Source organism: Erithacus rubecula (assembly GCF_903797595.1).
Source record: "Erithacus rubecula genome assembly, chromosome: 6".
In the NCBI taxonomy this organism is placed as follows: domain Eukaryota; kingdom Metazoa; phylum Chordata; class Aves; order Passeriformes; family Muscicapidae; genus Erithacus; species Erithacus rubecula.
In genome coordinates, this window is record NC_136688.1 from 158,489 (window position 1) to 175,535 (window position 17,047).

The following is a 17,047-nucleotide window of genomic DNA, read 5'->3' on the forward strand; positions in this document are numbered from 1 at the left end:
AAATTTTATTTTTTTCACTCTCAACTGGATTTCAAATCACAGCATTATGCTACAGCATAATTTTGCTGCCTGGTTAACACATGTAGGCTAGAAAGTTTCATGTTATGGCTGAGTAACATTAACTAAATCTTAATGCTAAGGAAAAGACGAAATCACAGATGAGAACCAGACCAGACTTTTTAACTCTCTAGAAATAAAAGTTCTTCAGGAAGGATTGAAACTTAAAAACACCAATTAGCAAATTATTTTAGCCTATTTTTTAGAAAGTTACTGTTAAAGTTCATAGAGTTAAGAATTGCATTTTGATTGGAGAGAACAACAATCACAGGATACAGTCAACAATTCTAAAATGGAAGGAACTAGGTTTGATGGTAATGAAGGTCAACTTACAGCACTACACCAGTGTGCTGAAGCAGTACATGCAGGATCCCTAAAAACCACAGAGCATCATGGAAGAATCATAAGTCAAGTTCATCTCAATTTATCCATCAGTTCAGGTACCTCCCCAAGTGCTGTATCAAAACTGGACACTGAAGAACATTAAAGACCTGAAACAATAAAACCTAAGTGTTTTTTCCAACGAGATCTGAATGAGGAAAGTGGCAGCAGCTTTGTTCCTCCTCCAACACAGCAGTAGCACTCGTTAGCCAAGCCCTGTGATAAAAAGCAGGATAAGGTCACAGCAGTGGTCACTTACGGCATTCCTTCTCATCGCTGTCATCAAAGCAGTCTGGCAGCCCATCACACTGCCAGGCCCCCGGGATACAGCGCCCATTACTGCACATGAAGTTTCCAGGAATGTTGCATTCATTGGTGAAGTTATTCCCAGGCAACAGTTGGCTGTCTGCGGCAAATGAAAGAGAGGTAAGTTCACTGAGCATTAACAAAGGCAGCAAAAGCTGTCACTGAGCAAGCTGTTTATCAGTGGCTGAATGAAGAAGAAACAAATGGAGCCTGACCCTAGTTATTTTGTCATTATCCTATCAGTATCCTAATCATGGTAGCACTTTCTTTTTCTTAAATTCTCATTTTACCTGTTCTCCATTCTCACACAATGTTTTGCAGATTTTATCTTGCTATTTTCTTTCTTGAACACACATGCAGCCTCTATGTATACTCAGGCCAAAGCAATGGTTGTTTAAAAAAAAAACAACAAACAAATCTTTCTTTTTCACAGGGTCAGTCTATACAGAAGTAAAATGGATGAGGCCACGTGAATTCAGCTTTATCCTCCCATGCTTTTGTCAGATTAATACTTAGCCTGCAGAATACTTTGTTGCTGTTAGCAGAGAGCTATTCACAAGGTAACACACTGAGTGATTCATACTAGGATTTCAATTAAGTTTTAAACATGGTGCTGCTGATCAAAGTTAGAAATGAGCTTCTTGGTGTCAATACAGTCCCCTGGCACACATCTGTCCACAGGCCAGTAAGGCAGCTGGCACACTGAGTCTGCCAGGTAGAGGGAGCACAGTAGTGGGATACTGGAGATCCAGAGAACAGTGAGAGAAAGAAACCCAGAGCTTTGCCTTCAAGGTTAGACACAGTGCTAGTCAGACATTTTAATCTACCATTTTTCACACTTTGTGCATTGTCTTTTGGAATGCAGATATCACAGAAACTCTAGCTTCAGTGAAGGAAGGATAATGACACTCGATGGCTTTAATAAGCATCAAAATGGCACGACCTGTCACAGAGCTGCAAGACAAGGCAGACAGCGAGAAAAATAATATTCTTCCCCTTGTCTTCCTGTCATATTCCAGACTAGTCTCAGGCAACATGCACTTGAGTAGGCAAAAAGCCCAAGATATACAAACCTTCCCAGGTATGGATGGAGGAGTCACAAAAACATGTCCCCCCTGCCAACCTGCATACTTTCATGGTTTAGAACCAGGAAGAACAAACTAAGTTGACACAAAGCTTAACCATTTACCTATTATTTATCTATTTTGAGGATAAGTACATCAGTTTTGGAACTCTAGGGGATGGCAGAGCTGTAGTCAGTTCCCTCCACTGCCCATCCCTATGCCATCTTGCTTCCTGCTGCTCTTGGAGTCCAACTCCTTCCCCTCCCAGGAAGGCCTGAACACCAAGGGTGAGGAAAACTATTATGAACACAACACGACAAGTGCCTAATTCTACAGTGCTGCACAGGGCACAGAGCAGATCACAACTGCCAGCATAAGAAGTTTCAGGTAAGACCTTTTCCCTAACTCATTCCTGAAGTCCCAGGAAGGAATCTGCTTTGTACTGACATTTTTGGAGAACATATTCACCAAAATATATAGCATGATTAGTGTATGAGGCTTTTCAGAAACTTCTGAATCAGCCAAATGTAGATTGTTCCCTTCCTCCCCCACAAGGTATAAAAATGTTGCATCCCTGGCACAGGCAAAACTGCTAAGTTTCACATCACTATTTCAAAAGACAGAGAGGAATGCTTCAGGGAGGTACTCTCTAAGCCTATGTCTCTCTCAAACAATGCATTTCCTTTCAAATGTTATTTCTTGCAAATGTCTGACTTTCCTGGGGATGTTTCAAGAACCTGCCAGCATGGAGCAGATGCTTTAATAGAAATTTGCCCTGAGCTGTTAAAAGACAATGTAGTTCAGGAAAAAAAGGTGGAAATAAGGTCTCCAGAGACACCTGTAATTCTTCTGCTGTATGTAGCACCTTAAAGAAAGAGAGTGACAACCTCCAAAAAGCATACTAAGGCATGCAGCTGGCAATTAGACATCTTTTAGCAGTGTCATTCAAACCTCAGCTTCATGCCCCGATCATTGTTTTTCCCAGGGAGAAACAGCAGGTTTACACTCTACACTGTTACAGCCTACAGCACACTGCAACAGGCTCAGCTCCAGCCCAGCCAGGCAGAGTCCTCGCTGCCCCAGCAGTTCCTGGGGAAATGCTACACACAACTTTGCTTCATGCCTGAATCCCCGACTTTAAATTAGCAATGGCAACAGTTTGTCCTTGGCTACTCCTGCCATGAAACACCGAACAGATACAGTGCTGCCAGTCAGCATCCCCAGGCTAGTGCAGCCTTACAGAATCACTGCTGAGTTCTGCACTTCTGTGCTCAACCAGCGAGGGCTTTGGTGTTGGTTATGCCATTCCTTTCCCCTTACAACAGTACCCGAACACATTCAACTCACTCTTTGTATCACTGACCTGTACCTGCTAAGTAATGACCAAAGGAAAATCCCCACACCTAAACAGCTGCAGGGTGAAGCTCCCACAACCTTTTATTAGCAAACCACTCCAGTGCATGAACACCACCTCTGTCTGCAACTGGAGAAAATCTACCACAGTAATACAAAATTACAGGATGCCATTGTCAGATGAAGATAGGAAAGATACCTCAGTATTCTTGGCAATGTAGGAGTTCAATGTACTAGTGTCAAGTGTCATAAGGCATGTAAGAACTTCAACACTAGAATCTAACTCCATTCTCCACAGTTCCCCCCAAAAGCAGTTTCAGGTCAGTATGGCACTACTGGGAGACTTTCCTGGTAGTTTTCTTAACTTTCCTAAGAATTTACAAGTTCTCAGGTATTACAAAACTGAAATGTTCTGGCTAAGAATAAATCTCTGATATAAAACAGAGCTTATTCAAGCTTGACAAGAGAACTAGAAATTGCCAAGGCTTTTGCTCTCTCAGAACGTGAACAACTAAGTACATTTAGGCAGCAACATCAAAAAGGTGCCAATCTCATGGTATTTCTCTCCATTGCTCTGCACTACCTTCTTACCTAACCTTGTATATCTCTCATCCAGCCTACTCCCCCTCCACATAGAAGCAGCATCTATATAAAATGAAAAGTCCTTCTGTGAATATTTAAGTGAGACTTCCTCTTGACTTGGCCAAGCTGCTAGCTAAGAACCAACAGCAGGTCTCACAGCCACCTGCCTCAGCTACAGAACTGCCTTTGCCCCACAAAGTACCCTGGTGCTCTGAGAAAAAAACATAACTGGATGCATCTCAAGCACTATAACACTTCCTGTGCAGAATAATCTAAGGTCAGCTCCTGTCACAGCTACTGCTGTTATCTTGCTGAAAAGTTTCAGCCATGATCTTGACACTCTTTTAATGAAAAGATTTTAGAGCAAGCTAACCAATTTTACAAATTTTTAGAGTTTCAAAAAGCATGAACAAAAACCAACTTTCCTAAAAATCATTATCAAGTCACTGTTCCTTTTAACAACTCCTTTAAATAAATGCCATAATTATATCCTATTAGATTGAAGCAACATTCCAGGAACAGTTATCAAATTTTGTTACCCAGAAAGCTGTTTACAGGATTTCCTTTGTCATACAACAACCTTACCCTCAATATCCTTCTAAAGCAAGGATGTATTACTAACCCTTTCACCGAATTAACACAAGATAGTGGCAGGTCAAGACACTTGCAGACAGCCCTACCCAAGCTTTGCTGTGGAACAGGAACATGGGAACTCTGATTCAGTCCAGTTTCAAAGCAGCCAATACTTTTCTCAAAGCACGACTTTCATCAGCTCCTAGGAGAGTTGCATGTTACAGAGAGCAATTTCAGAGTAACAGCCAATGCATCTAGAAACTCATTTCATGCATTACTCCATGCCCAAAAAATCCATTGGTGGATAAAATATTGTCAAAACAATGTCACATGTGGAACTGTTTTAAATGGTATTACTCTCTTCTGTTTCCCTCACACTTTGCAAGTCTCTCCTAATGGATTAAAAAAAAACCAACAAACCCTCAAAGAAATGCTCAGTGCGGCCCTCAGTTCCCAGCCCTCAGACATGGAAAGGACCAAACCACATCATCGTGTCCGTTTTTCTAACAAGGTCCAAAAAGATGTCAGGTTTTGTGTAGCCAACTTGCTGCACTGCCTGTTGGCAGGGGCAGAAACTCCTTCAATCTGGCAGAGCTGGCATTCCAATAGTTGACATATTTACCCTGCAGCCTCTTTGATTAATTTTGAATTCAACCCAAATCGGAGCTACATGGATGTGTTCGGTTAAGTAAAGGAGGAAGGAAAGAAGGGGAAAAGCAGTCCATTTTCACTGTAACACATTGCTCACTTTAAGCAGCATACCATCTGGGCTGAATATAAAAAACGGACTCGTGTTTCACTCTGAAATGGACTGAGTAAGGAAAATCAATCTGTTTTAGCAGCCACTTCCAAAAATGCTGGTATCTAAATATTTAATATTCCCCAAAAAAGAATCAAGAAAAAATAAATGAAAGGACAAGTCATACTGAGCAAACACTTCACACTGTATTAAGAAAGCAAGTCAAGGATATCCTTCACAAAACCACCTTTACCTGAAAGCACTCCAGAGAATTGTGCACATTACAGAACAGATCATTACTGATCACACTCTGTATCAGAAAGTATAATCAGTAAGAGCAGGCAATCAGCCTGGCCAAGGAGGTTTTGAGGAAGAAATACAGGACACTTAATGTGTTCATTGCCCTCATGAACAATGCCAGTAACATCAGCCTTGTGGCAAAAAGGATCTGTTTCCAAGGATGAAGCATGAACTCCACTGCCAAACCTTTGGCATGTTTTTTGTGGGAATCATGGGATCTTCACAGGATACTTTCAATGGATTGTTGCTTAAAGCTTTTCATATGTGAAGAGAATTATTTTGATCAGGCTGGTATGTAGCTCTGAGGCTGAAGGGTTACTGATGATACCTTCCTGCCACACCATGCACACATTATACTCCATATTCATTTTTAATTTTTGCTTAAACCCTTGCCAGGTGTAAATCCACACCAGGTCTGATTTAAGCACATCAGAAATCTGTTTTAACTCTACTGAAATCTGCAACATGTTATGAAAACAAATGGAGAGAGACTATGGCAAGTCAGTAACTGGAATTTGCAGCAAGATGGCATCCAAAAGACATACCTTCAATACCTGCCAATATTTGAACACCAGTAAAAGACATCATAACTAAAGGAAAGCCAGCAATATTAGCAGACTTGAGCAAGCATTTTTACATCTTCCTCTATCATCTTAAAAGACTGCAAATAAGCACTGCCAAGTGACTGGTAGACTATTACAGGATTTGATTCCTCAGGGAACACAAAACTACTTCCAAATGCTTACATTCAGGTCCAGTTGCTTCTGTGAATTTAACCCCTCAGGACAGATGTTTGTTCTCATACTTATTTCTGTTGACATGAAGCATGTGACTTACTCCATGCCTACTTTACAGAGATCTACTAATGCAGGTGATGCACTCAGAGGAGGAAATTCAAAAGCTGAGCACAAAGAAAGTGCTTTGCCTATAAACTTCAGTTTAACATGTGCATGCACAAACTTCACTGGCAATAGAAGTGTGTTGTCAGCAAGATCACACCAGTGGCATTAAGGGAGGCTTGGATTAATGCTCACTGCACTGAAACAGAAGGCAGAGACAATCTGTGCTTATGGGAGAAAGTCAGGACCCATGCAGCCACCCAGAGACTGTAGGACAAACTTGCTCAAACTCTTTATTACACTTCACCTCTTGTTAAAATGAAAACAAGGCACAAGCTTTGAAGAGGAAGGTGCCAATGCTGAATTCAAACACAAGGGTATAAAAAGATTGCTCATTAACAGTACCAAAAAGGTAAGGAAAATACATCAATGAGGGTGAAGTTTATTTTCCATCTCTCAAATAAACACTTTTGGAATTACCACAAAAGTTGCTTGCAGCTCAATGTTCAGAAGTGTATCATGTAAATAAGCAAAAATGCCAATCTTCAGTTTGATCTGCTTTCCTGTGCACCACTGCAAAGGTCCTTGCCAGAACAGAAGAAAAGCATGCCAGCACACATTCAGGCTGGCTTTGGGAAGCAAAAGAAAAGACAGGAGTGCTCTTGCTCTGGAGTGAAACCTCTGACAACACCTAAGCCATCTGCCACAAGTGAAGGACACCTGCCACTAATTATCTGACAACTTAAACCCCCTTGAACAGTTTTAATCCCTATCCTCCCCATCCTCATTTAAACTACCTGATGATTAGAGTGCTTAAGCTATATTAGAAGTTATGAGAGTTATTTGTAAAGGCAGATTGACAGTCCCACTGCAATACAAGTGCCCAAAAATGTTTATCCACTGAAGCAATAGGTAATTAGAGATTATTCAAGGAACTGCTTATTGATCAGGTTTGACTTCCCCTCCTTCAATTTTCCAATTATCATCCATGAGATAAAGTATATTTAGTATCTGGCATTTTCAAGATTTAAAATGGATCAGTCCTAGTCAAAAGATCAGAAAACTCCTATGGTAACTTCAAATTAAACACTAAATATTACTGAGGCAAGTCAAAGACAACGGGAAAACCAACCTTCTCAGAGCACTAAAATGGATAGCTTCTTTTAATTTAGACAGAAAAACTACTGGGGTGAGGAACTTTGACTACTATCCAATGCCCATCATTCACCCAATAATTCCTCACTGCAAAACCTGCCCTTGTTGAAGTGGAGATCAATTAATCCATCACGGTCCCACCAAAAATAACACAACATGCATAGAACAGAGTATCTTCCAAATACCTTACAGCATTAGTTAAAGCAACTAGCACATTCCCTGTAGTAGGTGGCTGCATTTCAGCACTTAGCCATGCAAGCACCTTAATGAAATATAATCTTCTAAACCACTCCCTAATAAACAACCATTTGCTTTTTTTTCCTTGCAACAACATGTGCAGGAAGTGAGCCAAAGTGAACAGGCTTACTTTAATCCTGCACTGTTCATGGCTGGATTCTATATTTGGGGGACTGGGCATTTCACTAAAGCTTCCACATTTGCTTGTCTCAGCAGCAGTGCAGCTGCTTGAGAACACACCAAAAATACATCCCCCAGGTCTGCGGGCTCTTGGCACACTTAGCGTGGTGGAAGGGAAAGAGGCTGTGGGCCACTATGTAGAGTGAACACAGCTCCAAACTAGCACAGGTTTAAAAAGAAAAAGGAAGCAGGATGGAATATTTGAGATTACTGAACTGGGTGCACCTCAAAAGACAAGCATTCCCCAGCAAGAAAGTCAGATGGAGATTTTATGCTGTTCTTATCCAAGCTAGAGCTACCCACTTAACGCTTCCTTAACAAAGCAGGAAAAATAAAAACATTTTATTTTTAATACCTTTGAAGGTCAACAATCCTGTTTGTGTGGATAGATTAGGAAATGAGAGGCTGGAGAGCAGTGCTGGAAAGAGCCCTGGGGATCCTGGTCTGGGAAGTTGGATCTGAGTCATTGTGCCCTGGCAGCCAGGAGGAACAACCCTGTCCTGGGGGGCATCAGGCACAGAGCCAGGCAAGGGAGGGGATTGTCCTGCTCTGCTCTGAGCTGGGGCAGCCTCACCTCCAGTGCTGGGGACAGTTCTGGGTGCCACAAGATAAAAATGATATAAAGCTCTTAGAGAGTGTCCAAAGGAGGGCCATGAGGATGGGGAAGGGCCTTGAGGGGAAGCTGTATAAAGAGCAGCTGAGGTCACTGGGTCTGTTCAGCCTGGAGAAGAGGAGACTGAGGGGAGACCTCACTGCAGTTTGCAATTTCCTCCTGAAAGGGAGAGGCAGATACAGATCTCTTCTCTCTGGTGACCAGTGCCAGGACCCAAGGGAATGGCCTGAAGTTGTATTTAGAGCAGGTTTAAGTTGAGCATAAGAAAAAGTTTTTTTCACCCAGAGGTGGCTGGGCACCGGAACAGGTTCCCCAGAGAAGCACCAAACCTGAGAGAGCTCAAGAAGTTTTTGGACAATGCTCTCAGGCACAGGGTGGGATTCTTGAGGCATCTTGTGCAGGGCCAGGAGTTGAACTTGACGATCCTGATGGGTCCTTCCAGTTAAACATTTATATGATTCTATGGCATGCTGCTATAACATCACCTTAAGGAAAACATTATTTTTGTCTTCACATAAAGAGAAGACTGAAGGATTTATGCACAATAATGCAGAAAAACCTACAACAGATCTTAGGACAGAATTTAGATTTTATTATTCCTGTCTTTCATTTAACAATACACTTGTAATTACTTGGCATCAGTTTTTGTATCAAACAGATGTACCAACCAGAAATTAAATGGGGAGTAGGGGTAAACAAGGAGATAATAAGCTCATGTGATCCATCACATTACTCCAATTTCCCAAAAACACAGGCCAAGCTGACATTCTGCCCAGAAAATACTGAGATCATGCCTGAAATGTGACAGTAGCAAGACTGAGTCTGATTCATTCAGCATCAAATTTAAAGGAGTAACAGAAGTGGTGAAAAACCCCCTTCCATTAAACAAGAACTACTATGGGTATTTTATCGTTTTTCTAACAATTGGGAAGGGCTAGGTTTAAATTTCTTCACATGATAATCTATGCCAACAAAAAACCTACCTACCACAGTTAAGTTTCCCAATCAGAATCAGAATATTCACTTTCAAAGATCAAAAGCTTTTAATTGCCCTTTGAGACTTGTTTCTGCAAGGACTTTTTTAGCAGTGTGCAGATGCAAGAGATCATAAAAGGTTGCTGTTAACCACATTTTCTTGCTTAAAAATGTGTATTGAATTACCTGCATTTTGGGGCCTTCAGAGAAGTTGGTTAGCTGTGCAATTCTGGGATGTTCAGCCTTACTAGATGGGCAAATTCATCTAGGCCTTACATATGATGTAAGAAAAATCCCACAATTGTTCTGACTGGAGAAAACAACTGAATTCACTATTAGGTTATTTCCCCACAGGCAAGAGTTCTTCAAGCTGTTCTGTCGTGTCACATGACAATCACTTAAAGCACTGCTCCAATGAGAAGTAATCACAAGGACTGGCAGAAGTGAGGCTGTAAAAGTGTTAATTCTCTGAAAAAAAAAAAAAACAACTCCATAATGTCAGTTGCTCTAGGAACATTTCACCATGGCAGTGGTTAAAGCATGCTGTAACTTGTTGGCAGAAAAACCACTGAAGTCCTTTGGAGTTGGTAGCCGATACTGGACACACTCCCTCCTCTTTTACATCCCAGCATACAAAAACACAGAAGGGAAGAAAGAATGCTTCAGCAGGATGCCAACAAAGTATTATCTTGCCTCTTCTTCAATGAGTAGTCACTCAGCACTTCTAAGAATATTTAATATTTCTGTAGTCTTATGTCTCACCACACAGATGAACATAGAATCAACCTTTGTAAGTGAATGCAGCTTAATCAAGAGCTACGTGTTACAGGAAAAACAAACATTCAAACAAACAATAAACAGGCATAGTTAACTGGTAGGCAAAAGAATGTTTCAGCCAGGAAGGAAAAACAAACCCAACCATACAAAATTACAACCTCTGCACCTATAGAGACCAGAGAATCCAAGTCCATGCAATGATGACAGTATGGAATGATATAGCAGGTCAGGGGCAGAAGGGCAGAAACACCATGTCAAACTACTCTATGCTGCTTTCTGTACATAGCTGTGATAAGCATAAATGTGCAACAGTTCAAGTTGCTTTAAATCAGAGCAAACAGCCCCATCTTTCTATAAGCCTGGCCATAAATTCCTGTCTTCCTCTTACTATCCAGTTGCATAAACTCCACCACAGGTGAGCAGCAAGATTTTAAAAAAAAGTTAGCCTAGAGTCTGCAGTTCTCAGTGCTTTCTGAATCAACCCACCACAAAGTTTCAAGAGCTTATGCCATCGCAGAAGAGAGAGAAAGGAACATGCATTCCACCTCCAGATTAAGAACACAAAAAGCACTGTAGCCTTTTCTCAGGCTAAGTCAGGTAACCTAAAGCAAATGCTTCTGCCATTTTCAACTGCAATAAGCATCACTTAGTCTCACAAAGTTGTTTGTCTTTAACAACTATGCCACAATTACATCTTTAAGCAGTGAAGTTTTCAAGAGTACTAATTTCTTCTTGGTAGCTGTATATGAGTCTCCTCCAGTAAGGAAAGCTGCCTGTCAGAACCAAACATGCCATTCTGTGTCCCAGCAAACATGTAAATGGTGAAGGCTGGTTTTCCACACCGACACCTTACTGGTGTCACAGGAACTCTCCTGTGACTCACTCTGGCAATCACACTCCTACTACCAGACACTTTCAGTGCTGGGACTGAAACCCCTACACAGTGGGTGGCTCTAGTGACACAGTGAGTGCACTTGACTCTTTGCACAACCCACACTCACACTGTCAGACAAGGCTTCCTTACCACATTAACTCTGGTTTCCCATGCTAAAGTCCCAAATCTCTGGCTCCTTTAATTAATTTAGTTGTGGTACATAACACAAAACTAGCTCGAGCTGGTGCCTCTGGAGAGGGAGCCTGAACAAAGGAATCCCTGTGCTTTCCTACCCTCAGCCTGTGCTGCCCATAGTCTGGGGTCCTCCTGCAGAGCCCTTGGCACCTGCTGTGTCCCAGTGTCTGCTCACCTGGCAGGTGCCACAGGTCCCTGTGCCCTCTGCTGTGCAAAGGGCAGCACCAGGTCACAGCCCCTTCCTTGTCTGGGAATCCCAACATTTTTCCCACCCAGGGCACAACCTGCAGCTGCACACCCAGTACCTGCTCCAAGAGTATCCCCCAGCACCGGGCACTGGCAATTCCAAAGGTGTGCTAGAGAGAAAAAGCGCAGGGCTCTGAAAGGAAACTCATTGTGTAATAATGGTGGAGAAAGTAAACCAAGGTGAAGTTGTGGTAATGATCATCTTCCTGATGATAGAGAGGCAGAGGGACCATGCCACGGAGAGAGTTTGCATTTAGGATGTGACAGCACATCAGGAGGGGAAGATAAGCTGTGATACTGGTAATGAAGGGAGAACTTGGGCTCTGACACTACATGAAAAGGTTACATCTCAAAAAAAGCCTGGAAGGGACAGATACGAGAAAGGCTCCACAGAGGAACCAAGCCCAAGGAAGGCCAGGATGTAGAACAGAGTAACTAAACAAAACATCAACACTGTCCTTAACAACAAAGAAAAAACTCATAACCCTTCACTCAACAACACTGAGCTAATTTCCAAGTGTGAGGAGATTGATGACAGATAACCATGATTTTCATCTAGGCAAGAGACAGATCTGCAGACTTCCCTATCCTAGGAAAGCAACTCCTGCTTTGAAGTCTTGCCCCAAGAAAAGAAAACAAGGAAACCAGAAACCTCTCTGCTGAGACTCCAAAAAAATCTGGAAGAGGAACAAGAATATTTTTCTAAATACATTGAAACAACAGTTAAAATTAGGAGAATTACCAGAAGACAGAGTCAAGGAAAGGCAATAGTTACTAGGTGGTAGCGACAGCACATAGACACCAAAGATGGGATAGTATTCCTAAATAGAAGCATCACCTGGAAATATATGATAACCTCTTCAAATACATGCAAATCCAACAAAGAGGTAAGTGTGAGAGTGAAAAGTGGGAATACATGAATACCACGTGTACTGGGTGACAAAACATGATGCAAAGTGAACTCAGAACAGCCCAGAACCTTTAAGGAGAAAGGCAACTCATTGATTACCAGCTGCAGAATGCAGAACTGGACTCTGTCAGAAAAAAATATTTCAACAAAACAAGCCAAAACAGAGCCTTGACTTCAGAACATTACCAGGCTGGGTTATAATCAGCCAATTTTCATCTACCCTATATATATGAAACCATGATAAGACATGGACTAGCCACAGCAACCAGACTGTCCAGGAGCTCTCACCACTCTCAGTATTTTGGAGACCCCTGCTAACACACGGGTCAAATTTAACCACAGGACACAAGCCTCTTCAAATGTCATGTCCCAGGTCTACTTTAAGAGATTTTGCCATTACTTTAGAATTGAGAGGTTTCTTTTTATAGAAGACTGTGTATTTGCCCTTTTCCTGTGCCTCTGGTCACACGTCCTCCACTAAGTAAGCCTCAAAGAGAATTAAGTGGGGGCAGAAGATGGGGCACAGGAATGACAGATGTATACAAGTAATGGTCATTTATCTGAAGTTGGAAATTTCCCATCACCACTACCAGAGACCTAGAAAATAATAATTTCAAGTGAAAAATAACAGCTTTTATAACCACTTACTTAAAGTATGATTTTCTCCCATTCAAACTGAGCTCTTTGATGTGCTTTATACAGCAATAATACAAAATTATCCAGAAGATAGTTACTCAGTGTTTGCTGCACGGATTAGACTACTGCTGTTTTCTGTAAGCAAATCAAAACCAGAAAAATAAATATCATTTGCATTTTGTCAATAGGAAACATGCTGTTAGGCAGATCTATGGATTATATTGAATTGAGGATCTCATTCTTTTCACTGGAGTTTAGTTTCACCTTATGTCTTTCATTTATTGTACCAGAAGCCATAGCCAAGAGCAATGATGTTTTCCTGTAGAGAAATGTACAGAGTGCCTCCACACAACAGGACATTAACATGGGGAGCACAGTGGGGCTTTGCAATCTTCCTGCAAGGCACTGGTGACCGATTCTTTTCAGCAAATACTGCCACAGCAAGATGCCATTCCACACATCATATACCCCAAACTGCTTCTGAGCTAGCAGCAAAATCAGGGGGTTGAGTGCAACAAGGTAATCCTGGAGTTTGGCTTTTTTAACAGTTGATGTATTTAACAGCACAGCAAAGACTGAAGAACACCTATCTTGGTCTCAAAAGGAAAAAAAATAAAAATCTTATTCACCCTACTCAAAGAGCTTATGAGGTAAAGAGTCTTGTAAAAAAAGCTTCCCAGTATGCTCCAGTTAGGAGAGATTACATACTTCAGCCCCTAATTCAAATATTTTGGATGTCTCACTTGAGCCCTCTTGCAGCTTCCAAACCTGAACGTGCTTCATTCAGATGAGTCAATCCTGGGGACAAATTTAGCTAACAAAAATGAATACATTTCTGGTTAACTACAAAACCATTCTTACCTTTAAGGCTTCATTCAGCATTTTTGCATCAGGTATTCTCCACTGAGCCAAATCAAAACCCAGGAGATCTTGAAAGCCCCACTCTATAACCCCACACATGATTTTCCTGGCTGAACAAACTGAAAGGTGCACATTCCTTCTGGCACCCATCATATTTAGTAATGCTACAAAATGTACATTCTGTAGAAGCTGGAGCAAAGACATGTCCAGACAGAGCATGCCAAACTGGCAAATGCTGTGAGAGCTGTGGAGAAAACCCATGAGCTGGGGAATCACCCACAGAACTGCACAGACTGGGATCAGGAGAAACACACAAGATCTCAGGAATCTCATGAAAATTTTCTACAAAACAAAAATCTTCATATCTCGGTAAGCCAGAGCACTCAAAATGCATAGACAAAAGACATGCATTCTGCATACTCAGTAATAATTTTTTTTGTTCTTAAAGTGTATACTACTTGGTTCCAAGGCAGGAAGCATTTGTTTTCACACAAAAGCCAAACTGGAATTTAGAGTGCACTAAGCTCATAAATCTGCCAATCTTTCTTAAAGCTTCTTGGAAACTAAGCATTATCACTGCAGTGGCACCTGAGGCTGGCCAGAGTAGAGGGTCTTCAGCACCTTGCTCAACACAGTAATGAACAGCAGTTCCAGCATGCTGCCATTAAGGGTTAATTTTCATTTTGACTCTTGTTGGCCTGGTTGGCTATTCCCATAAATACCAAGCCAGCAGATATAATTGCAAAGCAGGTATATTTGGTTCCAGTCACTCTGCCAATTTAGTGGAAACTAATGTTTGAAAATTGCAGGGTGTAAATTTAGCATAGTGGGTCACACATCATGTTTTTACTGCTGGAGACTATTTGATTAATGAGAATTAAAATAAAGATATCACACTTCATGAAAGCTTTTCTAGTTTTCCCCAAATCTCTGGAAAGAAAGAAGTAAGAAAAATCAAACTGTATTGACTTGATAATGATGAAAACACTGCAGCTCAAAACTGTGCATTTCTGAGTTTCAGCAGTCATTTTTTTTCAAGTTGATTAGCAGAGAATTGCTAGTGCCAAGCAATGCCAAGACTTCTGCCAAGGAGCTATCAAATCTTGGTAAGACAAAACAAGCAGCAGGAGATGTCTTTGGAATACAAGGACAACCTGAACATATTTTCTCTGTAACAACAATGTTCAATTTTTTTTCACAGCCCCAAGAAATCAGCAACTGGCTAGCTCAAATTGTGGCTCTCCCACTACTACTCACATACACATTTGCACCTTCCTGTCTTTCTCACACACTGCAAGTTCAAAAGACAAAGAAAACTGTACATAATGATATTTTAAAGGACACTTTGTTATGTAATACAAAGTGCCAGATTGACAGGCACTGCCATCAGAAGAGACCACCAGTGCAGACATGCAGACACTAGCCAAGGTCTCTCCTACTTAACAGGAGTGTGCAACAGAAGCAACAAAAGCAAAGCAGCCTCCAGCCTTTGCATTTCCACGAGTCAGCATGGCAGTGCATCACTGCTGTTATGACAACTCTGATTCTTCCTTGGCAGAACAATGTCTCAACCCACTCACAGTTCTTACTTGCTTCTGCTCATTTAGGGTTCAATTTTCTTAACCAAATACCTAAGCAAACTTATTCCAGACTTACTGAGATGTTCAGTCTCAGCACCAGAGCCTCTGTCACACATACCCTCTCTTTAAAAACACAGGCCAATATTTAAAAGAATGGGAATCTTGCTGAACATTCAAAACTTTACTCCTGGGGAAACCTGAATCGAAGACATTTGGGAGCAATTAAGTTCTTAAAAAGGCACTTGAGATTCTTCACAGACTCATTTCTCTAATTGTGATTCCCAGTTTACTGCAGTAATTTTCTTAAAAGTCAAGGTGACACATTCTGCTCAGATCTGCTGTTCTGTGAGTTGCAGTCACAGCTCCCTTCACAGCCACCTTCACTGCTGGAAAGCCCAGTAAACTCCAACCATCCATACACTGAGGTTTTGCTACTCTCTGAAGCCACCCCATTAGCACCAGGATAACAGGCTTCACAGGTGAGGTACAAAGCACTGAGGTAACAGACCCTGCTATAACTTTGGAAAATTAGTCGAACACTTCAGAAAGATTTCACATACTTTGCATCAGACAAGATGTAAAGCAAATAAAAATAAAAGATTAAAGATAGAGAAGACTTTCCTCCTACAAGAAAAGTAGGAGGGGGCTTTCACTTAACGCAATTATCTTTCCTAAATTTTCCCTTCAGTTTTATTTCCCAATACTGACAAATTACTATAGTATGTGGAGATCAGCACTTTAGCTAAAAATTCTGTCTCACAAAAGCAAAAAGTATATGGCCAAGAAGACAAATCCTGTGCTTATATCATAAAGACCATGAACTTGGGACCACCTTTAACATTCCTTTTATTAAACACAAAAAAGTCGCTATCCTTCAAGATGCTTCCAAAAAAATGATGCTTTCATTGTTATTATCACTAATGCTCAATTTAACAGGATAGCTGTGCCATCCTGTTAGGAGGAGACATTACACAACACAAAAAGACAATAAGCCATACTGTCTAGGATACAGCATAAGCAACTTGATGAGAATGGTGATGTCACTGGCTAACCTGTGACCCCATATATTATACAAGACATCAGGCTGTTCTGTTTTCCGAGATCCCCAAGCAAGCACCTCGCAGCCCAAATCATTCCAGACAGGCCTTTGTTCATCAGTATGTACGAGGATGCTCATCATTCATCGTAACAGAAAGTGAACTCCTTGCATTCAAGACCTAGAAGAACTGAATTTTGTGAATGACACTGACAACTCAGTCGCATTCTCTTCAAGTCTGGAAGAAAGCCTGTCTGCATCTCATACTGCTTCATGTGGAATGAGACTCCTGTGACCCTGGTGACCAGCCCAAACAAAGAGGATAGCTGAGAGTCAGGAGAGGCTTCCTTCAGAATACCTCATTCATAATGTAACTGTTAACAGCCATGTAACTGGAGTGGCTGCAGGAAAAATTAACTGTATAGTTGTCTGTTATACTGAAAGCACTTCAATTGTGTTTGCTTTCTACTTGAGCAACAGGACTTCTCTTTATTTCAAGGGTTAGTCCCTCTGAAAAAAAAAAGGGGGGGTGAAGCTCAACTAATAAATAGAATTAATTTAACTTCGGTTTTAATCAC

At 41.3% G+C, this 17,047-nt stretch overlaps 1 protein-coding gene across 1 annotated transcript in view; it reads right to left on the bottom strand.

Annotated features, from left to right (window-relative positions):
- Positions 1-17,047, bottom strand: part of LDLRAD3 (low density lipoprotein receptor class A domain containing 3) — a gene marked incomplete at its 5' end in the record, with an annotated part of 104,182 nt that overhangs the window by 67,131 nt on the left and 20,004 nt on the right. The window contains one exon of the mRNA XM_079309978.1: positions 698-844. Within this exon, the coding sequence (XP_079166104.1) occupies positions 698-844 (147 nt within the window). The remainder of the gene's footprint in view (positions 1-697; positions 845-17,047) is intronic.